At 38.4% G+C, this 16914-nt stretch overlaps 2 protein-coding genes across 2 annotated transcripts; one reads left to right on the top strand and one right to left on the bottom strand.

Moving 5' to 3' along the window:
• Positions 1 to 222: 222 nt before the first annotated feature.
• LOC125215297 (transcription initiation factor IIE subunit alpha-like) lies at positions 223 to 5946 on the bottom strand. Its single transcript, XM_048116671.1, has 10 exons — positions 5411 to 5946; positions 5200 to 5322; positions 4665 to 4785; positions 3924 to 4049; positions 3450 to 3559; positions 3174 to 3357; positions 2291 to 2488; positions 1563 to 1793; positions 1255 to 1465; positions 223 to 717 (listed from the first exon to the last, which is right to left on the bottom strand). Exons 1-10 carry the CDS (start codon positions 5434 to 5436, stop codon positions 623 to 625), a joined length of 1425 nt encoding a protein of 474 aa, XP_047972628.1. The 5' UTR covers positions 5437 to 5946; the 3' UTR covers positions 223 to 622.
• Positions 5947 to 6587: 641 nt separating this feature from the next.
• On the top strand, positions 6588 to 16444 carry LOC125209452. The gene is given in 15 exon segments (XM_048109049.1): positions 6588 to 7939; positions 8020 to 8508; positions 8592 to 8720; positions 8791 to 8960; positions 9165 to 9697; positions 9906 to 10056; positions 10325 to 10636; positions 13038 to 14003; positions 14005 to 14359; positions 14516 to 14683; positions 14771 to 14964; positions 15036 to 15246; positions 15334 to 15571; positions 15697 to 15847; positions 15953 to 16444. Coding segments are annotated over 15 exon segments (5601 nt in total). The 5' UTR covers positions 6588 to 6720; the 3' UTR covers positions 16268 to 16444.
• Positions 16445 to 16914: the final 470 nt, after the last annotated feature.

Below are 16914 nucleotides of genomic sequence, written 5' to 3'. Positions count from 1 at the left end.
CGTGCTGGAAGCGTTTCCTTGGTTGTGCTATTGGCGTCTCTCGTTGGTAGGATTGTTTCGTGCTCTAAGACGAGCCCCTCTCCGTCAGCTTCCTCATCAGATAGCTCGGGTGATACTAGAAGCTCAGAGAACATCAGAAGCAGCTACTTTCGAGCAATGTTAGGATAAATATTTTCATTGGCTTACTATTTTAATTTGAAACTTGAGGTAAACGATCCCATATAAGTTAACACTTTATCATTGATAAAATAGAGTATATATCAAAACTCAAAATATGAGAAATACACGTAAATTCCTTTTTTTAACACTGTAACTCAGCTATGGCATCTTCCTTTTGTGTACAGTTTCTTGATGCGAATATATATATCACCCCAAGCAAAAACAAGAACATGAAAATAAAACAATCGAAATGTAAATTCATCTATGTAGGAGGGAGAGCATCAGTTTTTCTCAATACCAATATCTTGGTCTTCTTCGCTATACCCTCCAGCAACGCATCATCAACAATCGAATAACTCAAAGAACACGGCTGAATGAGTTCTAAAATTAGGCCATTTTGGTTGGGAAATGAAGCTGCGACGTAGAGAAACTCGTTGAACTGCAAGGGTTGCCTTGATGGTCCTCACCCGTCTTCCCAGTCGTTTTCATCCTCGTCATCTTGAGTAGCTTCTGCTTCTACATTCAAGTCGTGAACTTTAAAGTGATCGGAAGTGTTACCTGAAAAGCCACAATATTCGGCCACAGTAAGAGGTTATCCATGTAAGAAATGTCGAGCAACCTCCAATCTAGTTTCTTCTATATGCCATCATTTTCTTCAAAAATTAGGGGTAAAGACACCAAATACACAAGCTTTCACCCAATTTTGGTTCGTGCATAAACTAAAAATCCTGCCTTATATGCATAAACTTTCAATTTTTCTTATATTTACACGGTCGTCAATTTTTGCAAATAACGTAATCATGGCTATTAGCACAACCAGTGCACACATTTAACTACATTGTTTAGTCCATCAGGTTTTAGGCCATTTGGACATTTTAGATGTCCATCTCACCATTAATTAGGAGGCAGTTGACAATCGTGTGAAAAAATCAGAACAATTGCAAGTTCGTATATATGAAGGCGAAACTTTTAGTTCATGTGCAAAACCACAATTTGGTGAAAGTTAGTGTATTTAGACACAATTACCCGTTTAAAATAGCACTCTGGAGAAAGTAAAACAAAATTCGACAAAATATGCACTGTGTTATGATTTACCTGTAGATGGCCCATCCTCCCATTCAATATCATCTCCTTCAAATTCATCTTCACGTTTTGACTTCATGCCTACTTGACGCTCAGATGGTGTGCTGTAAACTTCACTGGCGAAGACATCATTAGGTGATTTTGCTTCTCTCTTGATATTTTCTTCTTTTCCAGGATGGAGCTTCTCAAGTACAGCAGCGTAATAGGCTCTGACATATTCATCCTATAAAACACCAAAAACAAGAAGAGCAAATATAATCACTAAAAGAAAAGGGTGAGACAAACTACAATTTCATAACCAACAGTGAGATCACAAAAACCTGTATTTTATTTTTGTCCTCATCTAAAGCTACAGCCTTCTTGTCATCAGTACTCTCCATAGCTACTGAACTACCACCCATCTTTGTCTCTTGACTGGTCTCTCCACGTTGTTCTTTTGTAAGATTCATTCCTTGCTTGATCATCCATGGAGGCAAAACCTTCATAGGTGTACTCGCGTTGATTGATTTAACATCACCTTTGTCATCCGCACCAGAAAATGCAACTTCAACCTGTCAATCTCAAACTTTAAGGTCTCAGAGAAGAAACAATTCTCGTAATGTGTAACAATAGGATGGTAAGATGCAAAACATTATAATCAGAGATTCCAGATTAGTTATTCCAAGATCAAGAATGGAAAATTTATATCCCCGGTAACTGTTCCCCGTCAACCATCTAGCCAATAGGCATTGAGATTATAATAGTAATAAAATCCAGTTCCCAATAATACATCTCTTGCAGCTTGTAGTCTCACGCGAGAATTCAAATTAATAGAAGGGTTATGCAGTGTAATCCGAACATACGATGATCGAGATATATCAGTATTCAATGAAAAGTCAAGTAATCAGGAAAATGACATATGAAGAAAAAAATGAGATATTCCAACATTTTCATGTATTTACCAGTTATCAGTGTCATTGTTAATTCAAACTTCTAAGCCCCTCGCAATGCAGAGTGAAAGAAATTTCAAACTTAAAAGTACATCGAAAGAAGGCTTTGAACAAGTGACCTTAGTCTCCCCAACATAAGGCATGGGAGTCCCACCAAAACCTCCATTCATATGTCTGTTAGGGTCGTTGGTATTATGATCTCCATTTGCAGCTTGTTGAGTAGCCTTTCGAACTAGCCAAGCTTGAAGACCTTCAAGTTCAGGCACAGGCAAATCCTTAACTCTCCCGAGTTGATCTATCAGTGGTTTGAGCTGTACCTGTAACACAGTAAACCAAATTTAGTAGCTATAAAAATACAGGGGCAGGCAGTTAAGACTTCAGTTGATTTAAGATAAAACAATTAGTTTCTAACGTATGCATACAAAATCAGAAGAGGTCTCAAATTGGTAGTGTAAAATACACTCGAAACCCATCTGATAGAAAGGATGTATATATGTTCTCTCATCCATGACACGTTTTCCTTTTTAGTTTGTCCCAACTAAGATGACACATTTCCTTTTTTGGTAACTTTCTCTCTCCAATTAATACACTCAACCACTTTTTCTCACTCCTATTAAAATATTCAACTTTCTTTATCTCTCTACTTTAATACTTCCACCCACCTTCTCTCTCTCCAATTAAACACTTTAACTAATAACTCCTAAAATCCCGTGCCGGCTAAGCAATGTGTCATCTTAGAACGGAGGATGTATATATGTTCTCTCATCCATTCGGAGAGTAAATCCTCCAGAGACTTGATCTAGCAAATTGGCCTTTGTTCTTTTTAAATTTACTTTCCTTATTTCTTTCTGTTGTAAGATAAGTAGTGCATGTGTGCGGGAAGGGAGAGACAGAGAGAGAGGTATATGATTGGAATGAGCAATCATGGGAAAAAGAGTACAAAGGATGAGGGTTGAGTTGTAACGAGTAACGACTGAACCAATATATGGATTAAAAACAAACCTCCATCTTTGATAGCATGTCCCTTAATTTATCAAGCCGACGTCTGCTTGCATTATCATCCCCATCACCCATTTCTTGAGCAGCCAGCTTGTCACTCTCAGCCACAAGGATCCCATTGCAGCTTTCACAGTGAAAGTACTCATCATATGGGGTGATTAACCGGAGTGCATCAAGGGCGTTGTATCTGGAGTCATGAAACACAAAAAAGTTCTCAGTCTGGAAGATTCAAGAATCCAGGGCAAGAGATATATCGAAACAATTGTCTGAATCAAGTACTTTTTGTTGCAGTCTGGGCATATATATTCCTGAACTGTGTTTTTGCTCTCCAGTTCATCCTTCAACTTCTTCCTCATGCGATGTAATCTATATCTGACAACATCATATATCTACAAGGAATTTTGAAATGAACAGTTCAGTTTAATGCATACTCATATCTACAATTCCAATTGCTGCATCAGTGATGTGACAGTAGATATAGCAACACAAAGAGATAAACGAAAATCATCCAACATTTGTTCACAGTAACCATGTACAACTTTACATCTTCATCGCACAATGATACATCATACAAAACAGCCTCAACTTACAAGCAAGTTCATAGTTATATCACTTTTTAGAAACTTCTTGAAATACTTTCCAAAGGATAGAGAAAGAACAACGTGTTCTATAAATTTGGAATGTTTTAATGGTTTTTGGTCCAATTCAAGTGAAACACCTGCTTTTAACGGAGAGAAGCATGGGCAAAGTTACCTGTGAATAATCTAAGCAACAATATGACTGAGTTTGCAACTTTTGCTTCTCGTCGTCTCTTCCATTTTTTTGACCATCCACTGTGGCAGCCACGGCAGCATTGAACATCTTTGCACTTTTGGAGGTCTGCATAAGATAAATAACATCATTGGGGCAGCAATAGATACCTACTATTTACCACTCAGTAATTCAGGTTAACTAAAGCTGAAAAATCACATATACAAAAAGGATAATCATGAGTATGGAGCACCCCATAAAACATTAGAAAGTTAGACCAACTTCAAAATCAACAATGATTTTTCCAACTTACGTGATAAGCTTAAGCTTGTTACCAACCATTAACCAAAAATCTACTTTTTACTGTACTCACATTATATGTACTCCTTTTATAGACATAATGATCTCTGATTGATAAAATGGAGGGAAGTCCTACCATTGTTAAAATCAACTACCGGAATCCCATTTATGGGCACCTCTCATCCCTATGAATTAATTTATATGTGGACACATAAGCATCATATAGATCTATCCATATTATGCAAATGGGTGTAGGATCACATTTAAGTACTTCTAAAATCCACTGGAAAAACATTTTTCTGGAAGAGCATCACAAAATTCATAAGTAGAGCAACTGAATGCAACACAGCAACAGCAATCACATAGGTGAAACAGACTGCTATAAGATAACAGTAAAAAATGAATCAGATTTTCAGGCCATAATGCTGAAGCAGCAAAATGAACCTCCTTGCGATGATCACGAGTGACCAGTTTTTCTTCTTCGAAGAATCTCAGAGTCCGACGTAGTTGCTTCGTGTGAAGTTTCAAGTCCCTAGCCAAATCTTCCTCCTTAGTCCACTGACGTCTAGAACAAAATCAAATGTAAAGTGATAATACATTTAACTTTTAGCCGACCATTGTTGTAAAGTGCTTACACAATAAAATCCACTAACTCTTCATGTACTCAAACAGAATGTCCTCATGTAGCATGACTTTTACATGAGTCTCCAAAGACATAAAATGGTTCTGGAGTAAGTTTGGATAAAAAGTGGTGTTCAAGAGAAACATGTTATTTCAGCTTGTATTTATAACATAGATATGATCATTGCTCCAGTGTATTCTCAATCAATAAAACCCCCCATCCCCAGCATATTTAAGAGATAGAATCAGATATTATCCCAAATGCCACAAAGATCTCGAATGAGCACCAAGAAATCATATTTATGAAAAAATCCCTAACTTCAGGAAAAAAACATAGGGAAAAAGTATATTAGTATACCTAGTAAGAGCATCAAGAATGACCACAGCAATCCCTCTGTTATCACTTCTCCCAGGCCTCTGCTGGTTTTCACCCTTCGTAGTTATATCATCATAGAATGCCCGGGCTGTAAGTCTCACCAGGCTATTTGCAAACGATTGAACAAATGCTAATCAACACCACTTAAAAAACGAAAGCTACCATCACATATATTGGGGGTTCATTGCATTACCGATTGAATGGATCGACGCTAGCCATTTAAAAGTCTGAGAGCAATAGAAAATTCGTTATCGACTAAGAATCCCACAGCGACAGCACTCTCCACGCCAAAATTGAGCTTCAAACGTCCATAACCGCAACACACTAGCGACGCCAAATGACAGCTCTTCTTCGGCCGAACCGTCAGAAAACTCAAAATTGAGCTCGAACAAACCAAGCTAATCAATACTATGAATTTATTCAATTAAAAATTACTGATTCCTAAGTTTTCAATTAGTCCAAAACAGTGAACCTCAGCAACTTGGATGAATCAGAAGATGCTCGAACTCTAAATTAATAGTAGTATTTTTTTCGCAAGTGGCCGATGGATACGAAAATCAGGCCATCGGTTCAGAATAGAAAGGCGTATATCAATGATTGCGTTGAGGATTTGAATAGGGCGTCGTGGATCAATGGATGCCGCTTGGATTTGGGGATTTAGGGATTTGGATTTGGCGGAGATAGAGTTTTTCGGTGGTGCGATCTGCGATCGCTCTGTAATTTTGGGAGTTGAACGCGGAAATTTAATTTTTAATTTCGTCAATATATATATATAGACATAGAGTTTAGGTTGGGCCCAATTTGTGTTGATTTATGGGCTGATTTTGTATTGGGCCTTGTTAGGCTTTAATCATTTTTCTAATTAACAATTCGACTGTATTGCAAATCTCTGTGTCAAAAAATATTCAATTTATGAGTAGTGTTAATTTGAGCTGATTATCCAGAGTTGGAGGTGAGTTTCTGTCATGATCTAGATAAATCAAAAGGATTTTTGCTGCGTATTTTGCTTAATTGCATAAACACACTTTTTTTATTGTAGAATTGTGGCTAGTAATTGGGGGGTTCTGAATCATCTGCCGCCCCAAATTCTGATTTGAATTAGCCCTAGTCAAAGAACTAATTCATACACTGATGATGGTAGCAAATTGGCTGGGTAGAGAAGCATAAAGGTTATTCAAGTTTAACGCATTGTTTTTTTTGTTTGTGTGTGAGACTTGGCTAATGCTCTTTGCAAAAATGAGTTGAAAACAGCCATAAGTCGGTAACTATGTATAAAAAACCAAAGAGTTGGTGTAAGGCGACGCAAAAAACATAAATAAATTTGGCAGGTTGCTGTCATTTTCTACAGCGGTAGACTTGTTTTACTTTGGTGCAACTTGCATGTGCTTAGGTTGATTGTTCTCAATTTTACTTGATGCTATTGGCATGTTGGGAAATTGAATGTGTCAGCATTTTGCGTATGATAAAATGTGTTTTTTTCTTGATTGATTGGATTTGAGCAGGATGGGTTCTCTCTTTGTCTCTGCATTTGTTGTTATCGCATTTTTCTTTACTTCGTCTCGTTTGATTTGTGAGGCTAGAGATAGCATTGATGTGGCTAACCCGTTGCTTGGTGATCAAACTCTTGTATCAGCTAGGAACGAATTTGAGCTAGGTTTCTTCACAGCTGAGAATGGGGGGAGATATGTGGCCATATGGTATCACAAGTTGGTTCCAAGAACCGTTGTGTGGGTTGCACCACGAGACGAGCCACTGCCCAGTTCGTGTGAAGGAATTCAGATTCGAGAAAATGGTGGAAATGCTGAGGTCGTGTGTGGTAACGGAAATGGATGGGTTGCCCTCATTACATACTCTGTGGGCTCAATGGGACCTAGAGCCTCTAACATAACACTGCAGTTGTTGGATAGTGGGAACTTGGTTCTTGTTGATGCTTTTTCAGGTGAAAGACTCTGGCAGAGTTTCGATGAACCAACTGATACATTTCTTCCTGGTATGATACTGAACGATACTGTTATATTGAGCTCGTGGGTTAGTCCAAGTGATCCCAGTACTGGGAATTATTCTTTTAGGAAAGATCAAGGAATATATGAAATACTTGAGAAACCTCTAAATACTTACTGGAAAAGCAATGAGCGCAATGCATTCATGAAGAACACCATACCTTTTTTTGTAGAACAACTACTTTTCAATTATAGCAATATAACAACACAAAGGCTTGTGATGAACTCTTCGGGGGAGATACAACTTTACAGATTGAGCGATGGTAGGAGTTGGTCTTTGTTGTGGTCAGTACCTGAAGGTCCTTGCAGCAAGTACAACACTTGTGGGAAGTTTGGTGTGTGCAATGCAAAGAGCAAGGTGCTGTGTGATTGCCCTCCTGGATTCAGCCCGGTTTCGTTGGAGGATTGGGAAGGTGGGCGATACTCTGAAGGCTGTGAAAGGGTGATTTCAGAATGCAGCCGCAGAAGATCATTCTTGAATATAACGCTCGTGAGAGTTGGGGGTGGCATCAAGCCATTTGATCAAGCTCAGAACGAGGCGTCATGCAAAGAGACATGTTTGAATGAATGCAAATGCCAGGCTTACTATTTTAAAGATGATGATCCGCGTGGCAGAGAAACTCGTACTAATGGAAAATGCTGGATTTGGATGGACAATGTTGAAAATCTTCATCAAGATTCCATGGATGGTAGCATTAGCCTCTCTCTACGTGTCTCCAACGGTAAAATTACTTCACCAAATGCTTGTTCTGTTTCTGTTGTTTCCACTATTCTGTATCTCTGATCATATTGTGATCTGCAGCAAACTCCACAGCACGAACCTGTGAACCGTGTGGCACCACCAGCTCAATTCGCATACCGTATCCTCTAAGCACAGGTCCTAGTTGTGGTGATCCTTCATACTACAGTTTTGAATGCAATAACACCACCATCTTCAACACATTAAGTGGGAAGTACCAAGTCACCTCCATCAATAAGGAGAATCGTAATTTTTTTATTCTAGTTGGCTCAGAAACTGCCCAAACTTGTAACAGCAGAAACTCATCTACCCATGTGGTAACTCTCAATCACTCTTTGCCATTCACTGTGACTAACTGGTGCTATTTCGAACCTATTACTGGTCCTCGTCAAGTAGAGATAGGTTGGAAGCCTCCATTGGAGCCAAGCTGTGATTCGTCGATGGGCTGTGAAGATTGGCCTGCTTCAGATTGCCGTGATAGGGGCAATGGGTCGAGATGCTACTGCAGAGAGGGCTATCAATGGAATGGATCTTTGGCAAATTGTAGTGAAGGTTTTTTTTTATTAGACTAATCAAGAAAATACCTTCATTGTGAAGAAATTATGACCAATATCTTCTTTCTTCCACTACTGCAGCCTTGAGAAACTCGGGGAATGACTACAAGAGAAGAAACAGAATTCTAGTTTCTGTTGTGGTTGTGGCACTCATACTAGTTTCGTGCTCAAGCTATGTCTTCTATCGAAGAAAGAAGGCAAAACAACAAGGTAAATGTATGAGAAAACAGAAATCAAAATTCTAGTTCAACTCAATGAAATTATGATTTCTTGATTTCAGCGGGAAATTTGGAAAGCAGTGAAGGTGAAAGACAAGTAAATGACTTGATGCTTGAAAATGGCAAAGCCATTGATGTTCCTTTCTACGATTTGGACATGATCTTATGTGCCACTGATAACTTCTCAAACGCCCATAAGCTCGGGCAAGGTGGATTTGGGCCGGTTTATAAGGTATCCTATTCCAGAAATTTAAAGAAAAACTAATGTCAAACTTCCTATTTTTCCCTTGTCAACAACGCAAACTCTTTACTTTATATGGTTTCCGATGCATTAAGAGGTAAAAAGAGTAACTTTGCCCACTTCTTGGTATACGAGTTTTGAAGTCAGGGACAGATGGAATAACATCATTATAATGGCTGTAAAACCTTCGCGCAGGGGAAGTTTCCGGAAGGACTTGAAGTCGCGGTAAAGAGGCTATCGAGCTGCTCAGGTCAGGGAGTCGAGGAATTTCTCAACGAGGTCGTCTTGATTGCCAAGCTTCAACATAGGAATCTCGTAAGGCTTCTGGGATACTGCATCAAGGGAGATGAGAAAATCTTGCTATATGAATACATGCCTAACAGAAGCTTGGATGCCTTCATATTTGGTTAGCATAAAAGCATAAATAAATGTCTAATATATCAATATAGTTATCTTCGTAAATGTATTCTTCATCACATTCTTTTTCTAGATGAACACAATCGCTTGCTACTCGACTGGAAGAGGAGGTCTGACATCATCTTGGGGATTGCTCGAGGGCTGCTGTATCTTCATCAAGATTCGAGGTTGAGAATCATTCATCGCGATCTAAAAACGAGCAACATTTTGCTTGATGAAGATATGAACCCCAAGATTTCTGATTTTGGCTTGGCAAGGATCGTTGAAGGCAAGAAAACAGAGGCAAGCACAAACAAAGTGGTCGGAACCTAGTAAGTCAAAAAATCTTAATTGATTCAGTGCTTATCTGAGTCTGCAATAGTAACATGACTATCAATACCACTATCTAATTTTGCATTTGCATCATTTCAAAAATGTGATGTAATTGCAACGTTCTATAAGTCGTGCGAAAATTGCAACATTGTGTTATTTCATACAGATACAGTTAGCCTGAAACTAACTTGTTTTGATATGTTCAAGTGGCTATATGTCTCCGGAGTATGCATTGGATGGGAAATTCTCGACCAAATCCGATATTTTCAGCTTCGGAGTTGTAATGCTGGAGATAATAAGTGGGAGGAAGAACACAGGATTCTATAATCCAGAACAAGTCCTGAATCTACTAGGCTATGTGAGTGGCATTACATTCAATTCTTTCATTCATGTGAACACTTTTTGGTTTTTATTACTATCAAACAAGTTACAAGTCCCAGTGTTATTACATATTCATCTTGCATTTATGTGAACACTTTTTGGTTTTTATAACTATCAAACAAGTTACAAGTCTCAGTGTTATTACATATTCATCTTGCATTTATGTGTTTATTTTTAGGTTATTATTACTATTATTATTAGCAACTTATGTCTGCTTTGGCTGATTGAAGTTGCATTGTATTTAGACATGGAGATTGTGGTGTGACAACAAGGCCATAGACATGATCGATCCAACGTTGCTCGAATCATGTGAGAAATCTGAAGTGATCAAGTGCATAAACATCGGACTACTCTGTGTCCAAGAAGACCCTGACGACCGGCCCTCCATGACAACCGTTGTCGTGATGCTGGGGAGCAAGACCAACCCTCTTCCCCTCCCATCTCAGCCGGCATTCGTTGTGCGGCGACGGCTTTCAAGCACGTCGTCGTCATCTTCCTCTACGAAACCAAAAACGATCTCCGTCAACGACCTCACCCTTACTATGGAGCAAGGACGATGATGAGAGGTTGTCCTTGTATTCATAGTTTGTTTTAGTGGCGGATGCAGAAAATAATAAAACGGATGGGGTTTTGATACCAATGTTCTCTAATATTGGTCCCTTCTTCGACTCATTAATTTCACATGCCAAAAAATATATAATGAAAATAAAAAGATATTGGGTTAATTGTACAAAATAAAAATGTTGTTGGGGGGCTTTGATTGGTTTCTCAATGAGTATACTGTATACCAATCAGAGATGGGTGATCATTTCTTAGATTGATGTGATTTATATTTTTTGAACAAGTCAATTTAGAAAAATTATTCAATTTTGTCACTACATTTTTAACGTCGAATAATCGCATGATGTCGACTTCTGTGGTGGCAAATGAAAACAAATACTAGTGAAAGTCAATGTCATTCCTAGCGGAGACTTAGTAAACTTGTTAGTCAACTTAAGAGCACCCGCAGCAACCGGAATAGAGGAGTCGCACCTGATGGCCCACGCCAAAGGCAGGAGATGCAGCTCATGTCACATGCCTCTCAACCAACAACAATTTTTTTGTTATTTCTCTTGCGGTAGCATTTTTTTCCCCCTTTTTCTTCATTTATATTCTATTTTTTCATACAATAATAAATGAATCCAAACAATTCATTCAACCTCGAGCCAAGAGGGCACCCAATACATTTGCTATATTGCTTAAACCATGACTTTAAGTCGTTATCGAAACACATTTTCAAAGTAGTCGGTTCATGAGTCTTTTTAATTTTGAACGCTATAATCTTAATCAATTACTTATACTGTACTACTTGAACCTGGAAATTTCCACTATTTTGAACACATATATATGGAAATGGACCTGTACGAAGTTGGCCCAAAATAAGAATATATGACCTAAATATATTCAAATTTTAAGATATGTTATGATACTCTCTCTTTCTTCTAACAAGAGGCTCATTTTGAATTGACTCGAATTTTAATATGTTATGAAAAATATTAATGGAAAATGAATCGTTACTTTTGAACAAATATTAATACATATACATACAGAATATGTATTGGTAGTTTTATATAAAATATATGAATAAGATAAAATTAGCAGAATGAGAGATTTATTATTAAAAAGATAAAATAAATATATGGGATAATTAGTTATGCACCGACAAAATGACCAATTTGGACGATTAAAGAAGGTTTAGGGGTAATAATAATAATAATAATAATAATAATAATAATGATGATGATGATGATGATGATGATGATGATGATGATGATGATGATGATGATGATGATGATGATGATGATGATGATGATGATGATGATGATGATGATGGTATTAGTACTACCATTACATTTACTAATAAAACTAATCTTATATGTGATCGTATTATTGCTGAACATTCTTGTATGGATAAAATTACTAGTAATCTTATTAAATTTGGGAGCACGTATTACTCCATAGCACACTGCTTGAAGTGGATTCCTTACATATTGGACGCGTCACGTTCATGAAATCGGCTAATTGTTGAAGATTTAAAGGTGATATCTTCCGCGTTCTTTCTATTCATCTAATCTTCTGCAGAATTAATAAATTCATGTTTTTGCAATGGTAGAATTGCACTCCATATATGGTGGAAACTGTCGTCAATAATTGAGAAATCTCAATGCCAACTGACGAATGTGACTTCCAGTAGGGTCAGTAATTTTAGCTTTTCATGGCTCACATCTTACTCGCTGAATTAAATCAGTTCTACAAAAAAAATTTGTCGTAGTAATTACTACTCCTTTTTTCAGTTAACTTACAGAGAAAATTTATGGTGGTAAAATATCTAGGTAGAAGCCAGGATTGATCGAGTATGAGTATCGTAGACAAGGTGTTTGATGAAATGTCGCACAGAATTTTGATAACGGTATTGTGTATGTCGTAAACCAACATTTTTTTGTTATTGTAAGGGATGATAAATTTTGGCTTCGTATACCAACTTTTAAAAAATCAAATCCATTTAATAGTGTGTTTAACTTCCAATTTCATTTGATTTTGCTAACTAGTCAGATTTAAACCAATTTCTATGGCTCATGGTACTTACCAAACGTAGCCATTTATATTTAATTTCACTGTACTTATTTGAAAATGAAGGGGGAATTTGGCTATGGCAGTATCGGGTTAAATTATAAATTCAGTAAGTATCATTTGCTCAAAGTTAAGTCTATTACTATCTCTTAGTGTAATTCCTAAAAATCAAACAAAAACATTGGAAAGAAAATGGTGAGTCACGTCACTGTCTGTGGAGGAGTGAAAGAAGACTAGTCCATGGGCTGAATTTTCTACTCAGTAAGTTACAAAAGTAGTTATCCTTGGAAAAGAAAATTAATTATCATTCAGAGATGATAAGAACGCTTTGTGATTATTAAGTGACTAGTATTCATCACTCCTGTTGTGATGATGGGCTGTATGCATTCTCTAACAGCCTTCTCCTTCTCTCTCGTCGTCTTATTAGTGATTTCGTGTTGTTCTAAATGTGAGGGTAGAGATAGCATCAGCGTTGGAGAGCCATTGACGGAGAGTGACAAGATTCTTGTATCAGCTGAGGGGCGATTTGAGCTCGGTTTTTTCGATAACAACAGTGGCAAATATTTGGGCATATGGTATCACAACGTGTCGCCAAGAACCGTCGTGTGGGTTGCCAGAAGAGAGGAACCACTGCCCGTTTCATGTGGAGGGGTTCGGATTCATGAGGATAATGGAAATGTCGAGGTTGAGTGTGGTGATGGTGAACTTCGCCCCGTTACAAGTCTTGTGATTTCTGCAGGTTCTAACAGAACACTGCAGCTGTTGGATTCCGGGAACTTGGTTCTTGTTGATGCTTCTTCAGGTGCAAGAGTGTGGCAGAGTTTCGACGAGCCAACTGATACTTTTCTTCCTGGTATGAAACTGTCTGATACTGTCAATCTGAGCTCGTGGACGAGTCCAAATAATCCAGCTATAGGAAACTACTCGTTCCTGCAAGAGCAAGGTGTGTATGTGATATACGAGAGTGTCAATGTCCGCTGGAAAAGCAACGAGCCTAGCTCCTTCATGAAGGACACTTTTCCTTTCTACATAAACGACATGCTATCAGGCTCAGAGTTGAATAAGAAAAGTGGAAAAACAAATAGACATAACAATTCTCCATTAACAACAAATATCAACATATCTTCGTTTACAACTGATTTCAACCATTCAAGGCTGGTGATGAACTCTTCGGGACAGATACAGTACTACAATTTGAGCAATGGCATGAACTGGTCAAGTGTGTGGCCAGCTCTCAATGATCCTTGCAGCGTGTACAACACATGTGGGAAGTTCGGTGTTTGCAACTCATCCGGGACAGCCTATGTGCACGTGCCCTCATGGATTCACTCCCGTCTCCTCAGAAGACTGGAATGCTGGGAAATACTCTGACGGTTGTAACAGGGTCCCACCTGCAGAGTGCAGCCATAGGAAGAAGTTTGTGAGTATAATGCTTGTGAGAGTGGGCGGAGGCTTCAAGCCGATCACTGAGGCTCAACAAGACGAAGACTGCAAAAATGAGTGTTTAAATTTGAATGATTGCAAATGTCATGCCTACTATTTTGATGGCAGCAGAAGAATGGGAAAGAATTCATCAAGATGTTGGATTTGGACGAGTGATGTCGAAAATCTTAATCAGGGTGATGGTGTTGATGCTGCTAGCATTAACCTTTTTCTACGCATATCTGGAGGTAGTTTCTTGCTTATTTCTGTTGCGACTTTGAATGTTTTGTTAAAACTTTGGAATTCTACTCGTAAGTATTTGAAGGCTTTTGTGATTTATTCCCTGTCTGTCGATTGTGTGATATTGGAAGAGTTCATTCACATCAAATGTTGGCTTTGCACAGGTGCAGGTGAGATGAACACCATAAATAACCCTGAGGCTCAGGCACCTAAGAGTCGGAACAACTCACAAAGAGTATATGTGATCGCCATCGTTGCTTTGGTTGGTGGGATTATACTACTTTCTTTCTCCGCCTGTATCTTGTATAGAAGGAGGGCGGCTGAAAGACCAGGTACATGAGAAGAAGAGCTACGTTGGATTTCACCTTTGATCTAATTTTACTCGACTTGATTACCGAATTCTTTGTTACCCCCTGCAGGTTATCACAGACGCGCTGAAGCTAATTCGGGACTCTTCTCGACTGGGAGTGAAAGACAAGTGAATGACTTGATGCAAGAAAATGGCAAGGGGATTGATGTTCCTTTTTACAATCTTGATTCCATCTTGTCTGCCACGGACGATTTCTCAGATGCAAATAAGCTCGGGCAAGGTGGATTCGGGCCGGTCTATAAGGTCACCACGAAATCCATCACTCTCTCCTGTGACTTCACGAATGTGCTTTGAGAATCGATAAACTTTTGCAGGGAATGTTTCAGGGGGGACATGAAATTGCAGTGAAGAGGCTGGCGAGCTGCTCGGGCCAAGGAATCGAGGAATTCCTCAATGAGGTCGTCTTGATTGCCAAGCTTCAACATAGGAATCTAGTTAGGCTTCTGGGATACTGCATCAAGGGGAGTGAAAAAATCCTGCTTTATGAATACATGCCTAATAGGAGCTTGGATGCCTTCTTATTTGGTTAGTGCAGCTATACTATTATAGTACTTCACTCTCCATCTTGATTACCCGCGGAAAGATTTATGTTATGTCGCGTTTCTTTTCTAGACGAACACAACCGGTTGCTACTCGACTGGAAGAAGAGGTTCGAGATCATATTGGGGATAGCCCGAGGGCTGCTATATCTTCACCAAGATTCGAGGTTGAGAATCATTCATCGTGATCTGAAAACGAGCAACATCTTGCTAGATGAAGATATGAACCCCAAGATTTCGGATTTTGGTTTGGCGAGGATCGTTCAAGGCAAGGAGACAGAATCAAGCACAAACAAAGTGGTCGGAACCTAGTAAGTCTACAAACACTTTATTGATTCAATGTTTATCTGTTTAACCAACATACCAATGCCATGTTTTAGAAGTGGTTATTTCAGATAGTTAAGTCTTAAAACTTACTTGTTCTGCTTTCTTCAAGTGGCTATATGTCTCCAGAATACGCGTTGGACGGGAAATTCTCAACCAAATCCGATGTTTTCAGCTTTGGAGTTGTGATGCTAGAGATCATAAGTGGGAAGAAAAACACAGGCTTCTATAATCCTCAACAAGTCCTAAATCTGTTAGGTTATGTGAGTGTTTAGTGTCATCACACCTTGATCAACTCTTTCATCTTTTCTTCGAATCTGTGTGTTGTTATTATCTGCATTATCTGATTGAAGCTGCAATGTGTCCAGGCATGGAGACTGTGGTGTGACAACAAGTCCCTCGACATGATCGATCCGACATTGTCTGATTCGTGCAAGAAATCCGAGGTGATCAAGTGCATAAACATAGGGCTACTCTGTGTCCAAGAAGATCCCAACGAACGTCCCTCCATGGCGACTGTTGTCTTAATGCTGGGGAGTGAGACGAGCCCTCTTCCCCTCCCGACTCAGCCGGCCTTTGTCGTGAGGCGACGGCTCTCGAGCACGCCATCGTCATCTTCTTCCGCCCAACCGGACTCTGTTTCAGTCAACGAGCTCACCTTTACTATGGCACAAGGGCGGTGATGAGAGGTTGTGAGCAACATAGTAAATCACTCGGATATGTTTTCCTCATATATATTTTTAGTGTATGGTAATTCGAAGTTAGATCCAATGTTATAGAATAAACATTATTTATTGGTGTAATATATGTCTAATAAAAGTGTTTGGCAATTCAGAGTGAAAAGAATGGTAGTTTGATTTCTTATCGTACTAATTTTATCACAGTGTTATGAAACTCTTTTGTAAGTTTATAATTTACATTGATTTTTTAAGACTTGCAAAACAAAAATCGGCTACCAAAATTTAATTGCCTCAATTTATGGGATTTCTTAATTACCTCAGTCTACTTTTAACTTCATGACAATTATAACAAAATGGGAGTAATCAATTGCTAACTCATTATTTAATTGCTAACTACAACTAATTTAAGGCCATAGAATTTTAGAAAACGTGTGGTCTACAATTTGCCACGTGTAATTTTCGTTTTTATTAATAAAATAAAAAAAAAAAAAGAAAAAACGCCAAATTAGGGTTTTAGATGAAAATGTCGATATAGTGTTTCTAAATATCAACACAATGCTTTGAGAATGTCAACACGATGCTTTAAGAATGTTAACCCATTGCTTATATTGACATTCTACATGTATTATATTGACATATTTTATATAATA

This window comes from Salvia hispanica, chromosome 3 (genome assembly GCF_023119035.1).
Source record: "Salvia hispanica cultivar TCC Black 2014 chromosome 3, UniMelb_Shisp_WGS_1.0, whole genome shotgun sequence".
Taxonomy (NCBI): Eukaryota; Viridiplantae; Streptophyta; class Magnoliopsida; order Lamiales; family Lamiaceae; genus Salvia; species Salvia hispanica.
The sequence above is the reverse complement of the archived record's forward strand: the minus strand, read 5'-3'. Positions and strand labels throughout refer to the sequence as shown.

What these genes read in the sequence shown, in the direction of transcription:
- LOC125215297 (XM_048116671.1), bottom strand. Translation starts at nt 5,436, where the DNA reads ATGGCTAGCGTCGATCCATTCAATCG. An exon ending in ACATGCTATCAAAGATGGAG is followed by an intron (nt 2,489 to 3,173) that starts GTTTGTTTTTAA and finishes ACTGTGTTACAG; the next exon opens with GTACAGCTCAAACCACTGAT. An exon ending in AGGACAAAAATAAAATACAG is followed by an intron (nt 1,466 to 1,562) that starts GTTTTTGTGATC and finishes GGTGTTTTATAG; the next exon opens with GATGAATATGTCAGAGCCTA.